Raw genomic sequence first — 12,240 nt, 5'->3', positions numbered from 1 at the left:
CTCTGGTCTATAGTAGTGTACTGAATAGGGAATAGGGCTCTGGTCTATAGTAGTGTTCTATATAGGGAATAGGGCTCTGGTCTATCGTAGTGTTCTATATAGGGAATAGGGCTCTGGTCTATAGTAGTGTTCTATATAGGGTATAGGGCTCTGGTCTATAGTAGTGTACTATATAGGGAATAGGGCTCTGGTCTGTAGTAGTGTTCTATATAGGGAATAGGGCTCTGGTCTATAGTAGTGTTCTATATAGGGAATAGGGCTCTGGTCTATAGTAGTGTTCTATATAGGGAATAGGGCTCTGGTCTGTAGTAGTGTTCTATATAGGGAATAGGGCTCTGGTCTATAGTAGTGTTCTATATAGGGAATAGGGCTCTGGTCTGTAGTAGTGCACCATATAGGGAATAGGGCTCTGGTCTGTAGTAGTGCACTCTATAGGGAATAGGGGGCCATTAGGGAAGCATACTAACACTCCTGAGATGGTGAGTGTCCAGACTATGGACCAATGCTTCACTGATCCTGACCTGCTCATGAAGGAGAGATATGAAGAGACCGATGGCCTGAACTTGGCCATCTTCAGTTGTTGTGCAGGGTAGCCTAGTGGTTAGAGAGTTGGACTAGTAATCAAAAGGTTGCAAGTTCAAATCCCCGAGCTGACAAGGTACAAATCTGTTGTTCTGCCCCTGAACAGGTGTCATTGAAGATTAAAATTTGTTCTTGACTGACTTGCCTAGTTAAATATAAAGGTAAAAAAATCTTAATTCTGGAGCAGTCTTTGTGGTCACTCTGGTAAATAACAGGTACAAAAACAGGGAGGGACTACCACTGTTCCTAGGCCGTCATTGAAAATAAGAATTTGTTCTTTACTGACTTGCCTCGTTAAATAAAGGTAAAATAAATAAATAAAACCTGCACTAGCCCATAATACTCCTTCTCCCCATTGCAAAATGTTTTGCATCGCTGTGCCCCGAATGAATTGGACCCAGGAGTCGGAGTGGCCAGAGCTGCACACCAGTAGCAAGGTTTTGTGCCACTCCTGTGGCGGGCCGGGCGCAGTGCACGCTGACACGGTTGCCAGGTTACGGTGTTTCCTCCGAGTCATTGGTGCGGCTGGCTTCCGGGTTCAGCGGGCATTGTGTCAAGAAACAGTGCGGCTTGTTTCGGAGGACGCACGGCTCTCGACCTTCGTCGTTCGGGAGTGCCAATCGATGGGACAAGACTGTAACTACCAAAGAAAATGGGGTAAATAAATAAAAATAGGTCGGAGCAAAAGCCTGCTCTGTCGGTAGCTCTCTATATGAAGAGGATTTGGTCACCTCTGTGCTACTGGCTTGGTTTACAGTGCAATACAGCGCCACCTGGTGTTACACAGCAGTAATGGCAAAATGACATTGGAATAGGTATTTGTAACCAGGTTTACAAACAACTTTTGATTTAAGAAAAAATCTGAGTTAAGTAAACATGTCATGACAGGCCTGACGGAAACAACTATTTGTTTTCGGTAAACTTTCCAAATGTCGACATAACAAAATACGCTGGACAAGGTGGGATTTAATGCACAGATATTGATATAATAACCATCATATGGAAGTAACCGTTGAGTTACGCGATGACGCGGTGTGTGATCCTCCCCTACGACTCGTCGGGAAAGCAAGCAGTTTATTAGGCTTCAGATGAAATATGTAAGAAATCATGAACTTCACAGGGTGGTGAAAGTGCGCGGTGATCTTGATGCTCATTTCCAATACATTTTGAGGATCTTATTCCGGTGACATGATGATTGATGCCGAACTGCCCTTTGACAAATAAAAATTATTCATCTCTTTAGTACATAGTCTCATCGCTCGCTATACAACGCAACATGTCTTGAGCTGACTATTAAGAGCTGAAAGTGCAAGGGAAACAGATTGTCGGTACGTGGGAATTTAACCCTAAAAACAATGTATTTTATATGCACCATGTCATCACACACAGCCTTTTATCTGCTACAAGTTAGTTTGATGGAAACACCTCTCTCTCTCGTGGGTAAATTTGCATATTGTTTTTATGCAGATTTTACAATATTCGCATTGGGTTAGACGGAAACCGAGCTGGTGAGTTACTTTGAAAATAAAGTGGAGGGAGAATGAGAATATAAAAACACAAAAAAATCACTTTATTTAAAGGATCTGTTTTTTTTTTGGGGGGGGGGGGTTACTCTGTTCTACAAAACAAAAAGGTATATTACAGTATACCTCCATTATCGGACAGTATACAAGAGAGTCCTGCACTCAGATCAGGCCTACATTCCTGGTCTCAGAGCTGATCTAGGATCAGTTTTGTCTTTAAGATTATAACAAATACAATTATATGGACAGAGGGAACCTGATCCTAGATCAGCACTCCTACTCTGAGACACATGATCCATAACAGCCCTTGGACTAAGAAGCACTTTCAATGGAGATTCTCAATGAAAGAGTGTTTCATCTGGGTCCATGAGTGTGTTTCATCTGGGTCCATGAGTGTGTTTCATCTGGGTCCATGAGTGTGTTTCATCTGGGTCCATGAGTGTGTTTCATCTGGGTCCATGAGTGTGTTTCATCTGGGTCCATGAGTGTGTTTCATCTGGGTCCATGAGTATGTTTCATCTGGGTCCATGAGTGTGTTTCATCTGGGTCCATGAGTATGTTTCATCTGGGTCCATGAGTACGTTTCATCTGGGTCCATGAGTATGTTTCATCTGGGTCCATGAGTATGTTTCATCTGGGTCCATGAGTATGTTTCATCTGGGTCCATGAGTATGTTTCATCTGGGTCCATGAGTATGTTTCATCTGGGTCCATGAGTATGTTTCATCTGGGTCCATGAGTATGTTTCATCTGGGTCCATGAGTATGTTTCATCTGGGTCCATGAGTGTGTTTCATCTGGGTCCATGAGTGTGTTTCATCTGGGTCCATCTGGGTCCATGAGTATGTTTCATCTGGGTCCACCTGGGTCCATGAGTGTGTTTCATCTGGGTCCATGAGTATGTTTCATCTGGGTCCATGAGTATGTTTCATCTGGGTCCATGAGTATGTTTCATCTGGGTCCATGAGTATGTTTCATCTGGGTCCATGAGTGTGTTTCATCTGGGTCCATGAGTGTGTTTCATCTGGGTCCATGAGTATGTTTCATCTGGGTCCATCTGGGTCCCTGAGTGTGTTTCATCTGGGTCCATGAGTATGTTTCATCTGGGTCCGGGAAACCAGCCCTGTAAGAACTGGGTCAACTTAGAAGTGTAGTCTTCTACCATTAATTTACAGAGGAGAGACTGTCAGGTGACTCGGGTTGAAAAGTCCCAGATGCAGGATATCCTGAATAGAGAAGGACTAAGCAGGGAACTCAGAACCCTACCACCAGGATTTCTGGGAAATTAGGGAATTTAAATAAAATAAAAAATATGACACCTTTATGTTAAAAAAAAATGTATCTATTTTAAAAATCTAATGAAATGTAAAAAAAAATGTACCCATCAGCTTTCAGTGAGAGCTCGGTGATGGAGAGGAGACCAATGGACTGTCAGCTTTCAGTGAGAGCTCGGTGATGGTGAGGAGACCAATGGACTGTCAGCTTTCAGTGAGAGCTCGGTGATGGAGAGGAGACCAATGGACTGTCAGCTTTCAGTGAGAGCTCGGTGATAGAGAGGGGACCAATGGACTGTCAGCTTTCAGTGAGAGCTCGGTGATGGAGAGGAGACCAATGGACTGTCAGCTTTCAGTGAGAGCTCGGTGATGGAGAGGAGACCAATGGACTGTCAGCTTTCAGTGAGAGCTCGGTGATGGAGGGGACCAATGGACTGTCAGCTTTCAGTGAGAGCTCGGTGATGGAGAGGAGACCAATGGACTGTCAGCTTTCAGTGAGAGCTCGGTGATGGTGAGGAGACCAATGGACTGTCAGCTTTCAGTGAGAGCTCGGTGATGGAGAGGAGACCAATGGACTGTCAGCTTTCAGTGAGAGCTCGGTGATGGTGAGGAGACCAATGGACTGTCAGCTTTCAGTGAGAGCTCGGTGATGGAGAGGAGACCAATGGACTGTCAGCTTTCAGTGAGAGCTCGGTGATGGAGAGGGGACCAATGGACTGTCAGTTTTCAGTGAGAGCTCGGTGATGGAGAGAAGACCAATGGACTGTCAGCTTTCAGTGAGAGCTCGGTGATGGAGAGGAGACCAATGGACTGTCAGCTTTCAGTGAGAGCTCGGTGATGGAGAGGAGACCAATGGACTGTCAGCTTTCAGTGAGAGCTCGGTGATGGTGAGGAGACCAATGGACTGTCAGCTTTCAGTGAGAGCTCGGTGATGGAGAGGAGACCAATGGACTGTCAGCTTTCAGTGAGAGCTCGGTGATGGAGAGGAGACCAATGGACTGTCAGCTTTCAGTGAGAGCTCGGTGATGGAGAGGAGACCAATGGACTGTCAGCTTTCAGTGAGAGCTCGGTGATGGAGAGGAGACCAATGGACTGTCAGCTTTCAGTGAGAGCTCGGTGATGGAGAGGGGACCAATGGACTGTCAGCTTTCAGTGAGAGCTCGGTGATGGAGAGGAGACCAATGGACTGTCAGCTTTCAGTGAGAGCTCGGTGATGGAGAGGAGACCAATGGACTGTCAGCTTTCACTGAGAGCTCGGTGATGGAGAGGGGACCAATGGACTGTCAGCAATGAGGAGGACATGTTGGAGACGATACAAAATGGAGGACCGAAGGGATTTTGTCATAGTCAGGGTTGGGTACCCTATTCCCTACATAGTGCACTACATTAGACCAGGTCCTATGGTACCCTGTTCCCTTCATAGTGCACTCATTCTGACAAGGGATCCATAGGCCTCAGGTCAAAAATAGTGCACTATATAGGGATTAGGGTTCCATTTGGAATGGACAACAGGAATAGGACCTGTTCTACAGTAAAACTACCTAAAACACATTGACTGCATCACCTGCACTGTGAGATGCCTTTTGAGTTGTTTATCAGTCCCATTCCCCTCCCTCCCTCATTCCCCTCCCTCTTCTTCTCTCCCTTCCTGGTACAGGGATCCCCTTCCTCCCTCATTCCCCTCCCTCTTCTTCTCTCCCTTCCTGGTACAGGGATCCCCTTCCTCCCTCATTCCCCTCCCTCTTCTTCTCTCCCTTCCCGGTACAGGGATCTCCTTCTCTTCCTCCCTCATTCCCCTCCCTCTTCTTCTCTCCCTTCCTGGTACAGGGATCTCCTTCCTCCCTCATTCCCCTCCCTCTTCTTCTCTCCCATCCTGGTACAGGGATCTCCTTCCTCCCTCATTCCCCTCCCTCTTCTTCTCTCCCTTCCTGGTACAGAGATCTACTTCTCTTCCTCCCCATTTCCTTCCCGATCTGTTTTTGGGGCATCCTTTCCCTCTTCCTGCTTTCCATCCTTCTCTTCCTGGTTCGACTTGATCTCTTCCTGTTTCCCATCCTTCTCTTCCTGGTTCGACTTGATCTCTTCCTGTTTCCCATCCTTCTCTTCCTGTTTCCCATCCTTCTCTTCCTGTTTCCCATCCTTCTCTTCCTGTTTCCCATCCTTCTCTTCCTGTTTCTCATCCTTCTCTTCCTGGTTCGACTTGATCTCTTCCTGATTTGTGGTGACCTTTTCCTGTTTCCCATCTTTAGGCCCCTCCTCCTTGGCTACCTCCTGCAGGTTGTACTTCCTGTATAGAGTGTAGTCCCTGACGACGCTGACGCAGCACACACTCTTGATGACCTCGACGATGATGGTGAGCTCAGGGGTGGTCAGGTCAACCTTGTTTTTAGGATTCATCTTCCCCACCAGGCCTGCAGGGGGGAGATAAACATAATGAGCATGGCCAGGTACAGAGTTTATAGGAGCGAACACAGTACACACACAGGGGTTGTCCCATGGACAGAGGACAGGTGTGTGAGATATGGATACACTAGGAACATGTAGAGACAGTTTCCTGGATGTAATCTCTACCCAGCATGCTTCTCAGACCAGGCCCAATCTGTGTCTGGGGAAAATGGTCCAATGAGACACACAGAAACATCCAGGATGGAAGTGGTCGGACCAAGCAAAGAGGTTTGACTTTGAGGAAGATTAAATCTGTCTTCAGTATTCTAGAAGACCGTTTTAGAATTCTACAATAGAACTTCATTTAATGTGTTCTATTCGATAGGATCTCTGTGATTATACGGCATCACAATAGATCAAAGGTAAAAGAGGGAGGTCCTCAATAAGGAAGTGGTCGGACCAAGCAGACACGAGGCCGGAAGACCGTTTTGCTAGTACAGACTGGGATATGTTCCAGGGATTCAACCACAACAGTCACGAGCTTCCTCAATAAGTGCATAGACGATGAACGCGCCCACAGTACCTATAAGAACGTATCCAAACCAAACACCATGGATCACAGGCAGTATCCACGCTGGGCTGAAAGCCAGAGTCACCGCTCACAGGGGACGGGACACGGACACATACAAGAAAGCTACGACATCAAACATGCAGAAGGACAATATAGGAGGAATCGTAGTACAGCGTCTCCGATGCTCGTCTTACGTGGCAGGGCTTTGCAGATGGTAACGGATTACAAAGGGAAACCCAGCCTAGAGCTGCCCAGCGATGCAGAAGCCATAGACTGTCACTGTTCACTCTGCTACCCTCTATACCAGCCACCCAGGCCATTGACTGTCACTGTTCACTCTGCTACCCTCTATACCAGCCACCCAGGCCATAGACTGTCACTGTTCACTCTGCTACCCTCTATACCAGCCACCCAGGCCATAGACTGTCACTGTTCACTCTGCTACCCTCTATACCAGCCACCCAGGCCATAGACTGTCACTGTTCACTCTGCTACCCTCTATACCAGCCACCCAGGCCATAGACTGTCACTGTTCACTCTGCTACCCTCTATACCAGCCACCCAGGCCATAGACTGTCACTGTTCACTCTGCTACCCTCTATACCAGCCACCCAGGCCATAGACTGTCACTGTTCACTCTGCTACCCTCTATACCAGCCACCCAGGCCATAGACTGTCACTGTTCACTCTGCTACCCTCTATACCAGCCACCCAGGCCATAGACTGTCACTGTTCACTCTGCTACCCTCTATATCAGCCAGCCAGGCCATAGACTGTCACTGTTCACTCTGCTACCCTCTATACCAGCCACCCAGGCCATAGACTGTCACTGTTCACTCTGCTACCCTCTATATCAGCCAGCCAGGCCATAGACTGTCACTGTTCACTCTGCTACCCTCTATACCAGCCACCCAGGCCATAGACTGTCACTGTTCACTCTGCTACCCTCTATACCAGCCACCCAGGCCATAGACTGTCACTGTTCACTCTGCTACCCTCTATACCAGCCACCCAGGCCATAGACTGTCACTGTTCACTCTGCTACCCTCTATACCAGCCACCCAGGCCATAGACTGTCACTGTTCACTCTGCTACCCTCTATACCAGCCACCCAGGCCATAGACTGTCACTGTTCACTCTGCTACCCTCTATACCAGCCACCCAGGCCATAGACTGTCACTGTTCACTCTGCTACCCTCTATACCAGCCACCCAGGCCATAGACTGTCACTGTTCACTCTGCTACCCTCTATACCAGCCACCCAGGCCATAGACTGTCACTGTTCACTCTGCTACCCTCTATACCAGCCACCCAGGCCATAGACTGTCACTGTTCACTCTGCTACCCTCTATACCAGCCACCCAGGCCATAGACTGTCACTGTTCACTCTGCTACCCTCTATACCAGCCACCCAGGCCATAGACTGTCACTGTTCACTCTGCTACCCTCTATACCAGCCACCCAGGCCATAGACTGTCACTGTTCACTCTGCTACCCTCTATACCAGCCACCCAGGCCATAGACTGTCACTGTTCACTCTGCTACCCTCTATACCAGCCACCCAGGCCATAGACTGTCACTGTTCACTCTGCTACCCTCTATACCAGCCACCCAGGCCATAGACTGTCACTGTTCACTCTGCTACCCTCTATACCAGCCACCCAGGCCATAGACTGTTACTGTTCACTCTGTCTGACAAACGGTACCGGAACAACAGGCTCCGAGACAGGTTCTATCCCCAAGCCAGAAGACTGATAAATATAGCCAGACTGCTCAATATAGCCAGACTGCTCAATATAGCCAGACTGATACATATAGCCAGACTGATACATATAGCCAGACTGATACATATAGCCAGACTGATACATATAGCCAGACTGATCAATATAGCCAGACTGATCAATATAGCCAGACTGCTCAATATAGCCAGACTGCTCAATATAGCCAGACTGCTCAATATAGCCAGACTGCTCAATATAGCCAGACTGCTCAATATAGCCAGACTGCTCAATATAGCCAGACTGATCAATATAGCCAGACTGATCAATATAGCCAGACTGCTCAATATAGCCAGACTGCTCAATATAGCCAGACTGCTCAATATAGCCAGACTGCTCAATATAGCCAGACTGCTCAATATAGCCAGACTGATCAATATAGCCAGACTGATCAATATAGCCAGACTGATCAATATAGCCAGACTGATCAATAGTCAATAAATGGTGTCCAAACTATATTGCACTGATCGCACAATCACTAGACTTTATACCCACAAACACACACACCTTCACACTCATCATATGCTGCTGCTACTCTGTTCTTCATTTGACTCTAATTATTATCTATCCTGATGCCTAGTCACTTTACCTTGCCTTCATCTACATATCTACCTCAAATACCTTATTATCTATCCTGATGCCTAGTCACTTTACCCTGCCTTCATCTACATATCTACCTCAAATACCTTATTATCTATCCTGATGCCTAGTCACTTTACCCTGCCTTCATCTACATATCTACCTCAAATACCTTGTTATTATCTATCCTGATGCCTAGTCACTTTACCCTGCCTTCATGTACATATCTACCTCTAATACCTTATTATCTATCCTGATGCCTAGTCACTTTCTCCCTGCCTTCATGTACATATCTACCTCAAATACCTTATTATCTATCCTGATGTCTAGTCACTTTCTCCCTGCCTTCATGTACATATCTACCTCAAATACCTTATTATCTATCCTGATGCCTAGTCACTTTACCCTGCCTTCATGTACATATCTACCTCAAAGACCTTGTACCTCTGCACATTGATCTGGTGCTGGTACTCTCTGTGTACAGCTTATTATTGTGCATTTTATTGTGTTAATGTTAGTTAGCATGTTACTGTATTCCTCGTGTTAGTTAGCATGTTATTGTATTCCTCGTGTTAGTTAGCATGTTATTGTATTCCTCGTGTTAGTTAGCATGTTATTGTATTCCTTGTGTTAGTTAGCATGTTATTGTGTTAGTTACCATGTTACTGTATTCCTCGTGTTAGTTATCATGTTACTGTATTCCTCGTGTTAGTTACCATGTTACTGTATTCCTCGTGTTAGTTAGCATGTTATTGTATTCCTCGTGTTAGTTAGCATGTTATTGTATTCCTCGTGTTAGTTAGCATGTTATTGTGTTAGTTACCATGTTACTGTATTCCTCGTGTTAGTTACCATGTTACTGTATTCCTCGTGTTAGTTACCATGTTACTGTATTCCTCGTGTTAGTTAGCATGTTATTGTATTCCTCGTGTTAGTTAGCATGTTATTGTATTCCTCGTGTTAGTTAGCATGTTATTGTGTTAGTTACCATGTTACTGTATTCCTCGTGTTAGTTATCATGTTACTGTATTCCTCGTGTTAGTTAGCATGTTATTGTGTTAGTTACCATGTTACTGTATTCCTCGTTTTAGTTATCATGTTACTGTATTCCTCGTGTTAGTTACCATGTTACTGTATTCCTCGTGTTAGTTAGCATGTTACTGTATTCCTCGTGTTAGTTATCATGTTACTGTATTCCTCGTGTTAGTTAGCATGTTACTGTATTCCTCGTGTTAGTTACCATTTTAATCTTAAACTCTTCATCGTTGAGAAAGGTTCGTAAGCATTTCAATGTTCACCAGTTGTATTCGGTGCAATCGATCTGATTTGGGGTAATTCTCTGGTCTCTGAACACACTGTATCTCGAGATGTGTTTCCCAGTACTGTGTCCATGTAGCCCACCTGCCAGGGCCTTGATGATGTCATCCCTCTTGTTGTGGGAGCTGTTCCGAGCCTTGAAGGCGATCTGGTAGCTGCCCTGGTTGGGGGCTTTAAACCACGGCTCTAAGAACACACTCAGGTACTTATCCATGTCCTCCTGGAACGCCTTGCACGTTCCACTCACCTAGAACACACGGAGAACCATCAGAACCACAAGGAACCCCCCCCCACCACCAAAAAAACCCCCACACATTCCCAAAAAGAGACATTCTTCCAGCCAGTCTTTCCCTCTCTCTTCTGGTTGGACGGTCAGGAAACCTCCATGCCATCTGATACTCAGCCCCATGACATTACATGTGCTCACCGGCAGCATTCTGAGGATGACTCGTGACTTGTTCTTCTTGGTGATGTGGAGGTCTGACAGGATGTGATGCACCAGCTTCTCAGGGTCTGGAGAGAGACATAGAGAGAGAGACAGATAGGGGAGAGAGAGAGACAGACAGAGAGACAGAGACAGAGAGAGACAGCGAGAGAGAGAGACAGCGAGAGAGAGACAGCGAGAGAGAGAGAGAATAAAAATACTAGTTATAAACAAAACAGACTATTTTGAGAACTTCTGAATAGGTGTAACTGTCAATGTTGGCAGTTCTTTATAAAACCTAGCCTGGTCCCAGATCTGTTTCTGCTATCATGTCAGCTCCTTGTCATGCCAAGTTAGTGGCATGACGGCACGAAACAGACTGGTACCCAGGCTAGGATAAAACTAAGGATTATTGAAATGAGCTCAAGAACTATGCTAAAAGTGTCTGCTATAAATGAGTCGTCTCACTCTCCACTCAGGGCCCTGGTCCAAAGTAGTGGGCTCCCGAGTGGCACAGCGGTCTAAGACACAGCATCTCAGTGCTAGAGGGGTCACTACAGACACCCTGGTTAGGATCCAGGCTGTATCACAACCGGCCGCCATTGGGAGTCCCACAATTGGCCCAGTGTCGTCCTGGTTTGGCCGGTGTAGGCCGTCATTGTAAATAAGAATTTGTTCTTAACTGACTTGCCCAGTTAAATCAAGGTTCAGTTAAAAATATATACTGAGTCTTTTGAGACATGCTTAATCTCAGTTAAACTCTTCCTCACCGAGGTTCCTGGTCTTGATGAAGATGACGTTGTTGGCCCCGCTGTCCATGGCCTGAAAGCGCCGCTGCCGTTTCCCCGACGACGCTTTGAGCTGCTTCACCTCCTTCTTCAGAGCCGCCTCCACATCTTCATCCTCCTCTTCCTCGCTACTGCTCTCCTCGGGTTCCTTAAACTGGGTTGTCAGAAGAGTTTAGAGAAGTTAGTTTAAACAAAAAAAAGACTTAAGATTTATAACTATTAACAAAGATTACTAACCAATAAAGATGTACAGTAGAAATAATAACTAATAACAATTCACACTGAAAGTTGGCTTGGCGCAGTTACTTAAGAAATGACTCCTATTTACGTTCAGTTGATGTCTGATTTGAATGACATGATTGGACAGTTATCCGTTCCACCAGTGACGAGTTCAAGGAAGGAATTAAGGGAAACACCTCGTCACGTATTCGTACATGGCCTCGCTAAATGTACTGCTTACATTCTCAGGTCCGTAGAGTTGGTCGGCGTATTCGTTCAGCAGGTTGAAGGCTTCCGCGGTGCATTTCCTCTCGTTCATATTGCAGGTGATGAGGACACCTTGCATGCCCACCTCGAGCTCCCGGGAACCCTTGTACTTCTTACTCCGGTGTCCGCCGCCATAACGTTTCTTACTGCGCTTTCTCAAGTCTTGTGCTTCGGACATATTTGATCATATACAGGAGTCCTGGATAATAGTTTGTTAACTGTTAGAAAAAAACACATTTACCTGGATAACATTAACTATCTGGTTTATTGTTTGGCACATGCAAGTATAGTAGAATTGGCTAGCTAGCTAACATGCAAGCACAACAAACGACACGAGCCGGGATTGCTTACGTTATCTACTGTACTAAATCTCAATCCTTGATCGTACACGTTGGATTAAATGCTAACAATGTATCGTTTAATTTGCTAAATTACAGAGCTACTAGTCAACGTTTATCGTACTCTTCTCGAGTTGAGCCTGAAGGTACTCGTGGGCTCCTTCCTTCATTCAAACACGCGAGTGTTGTGAGCAGCA

The 12,240-nt window shown here is 46.0% G+C and overlaps 1 protein-coding gene across 3 annotated transcripts; it reads right to left on the bottom strand.

The window, feature by feature from the left end:
* Window positions 1-2,129: 2,129 nt before the first annotated feature.
* Window positions 2,130-12,240, bottom strand: LOC135531290 (THUMP domain-containing protein 1-like). 3 transcript variants are annotated; one of them, XM_064959411.1, is made up of 6 exons: window positions 12,057-12,240; window positions 11,680-11,904; window positions 11,202-11,373; window positions 10,435-10,520; window positions 10,092-10,254; window positions 2,130-5,788 (listed from the first exon to the last, which is right to left on the bottom strand). In XM_064959411.1, the coding sequence occupies exons 2-6, from the start codon at window positions 11,881-11,883 to the stop codon at window positions 5,319-5,321; spliced, it is 1,095 nt and encodes a 364-aa protein (XP_064815483.1). In that variant the 5' UTR covers window positions 11,884-11,904; window positions 12,057-12,240; the 3' UTR covers window positions 2,130-5,318. The 3 variants fall into 3 exon arrangements, with proteins under 3 accessions (XP_064815483.1, XP_064815485.1, XP_064815482.1); XM_064959413.1 differs by having other exon boundaries at window positions 12,168-12,223; XM_064959410.1 differs by having other exon boundaries at window positions 11,680-12,240.

Source organism: Oncorhynchus masou, unplaced genomic scaffold, assembly GCF_036934945.1.
Source record: "Oncorhynchus masou masou isolate Uvic2021 unplaced genomic scaffold, UVic_Omas_1.1 unplaced_scaffold_1574, whole genome shotgun sequence".
Classification (NCBI taxonomy): Eukaryota; Metazoa; Chordata; class Actinopteri; order Salmoniformes; family Salmonidae; genus Oncorhynchus; species Oncorhynchus masou.
The sequence above is the reverse complement of the archived record's forward strand: the minus strand, read 5'-3'. Positions and strand labels throughout refer to the sequence as shown.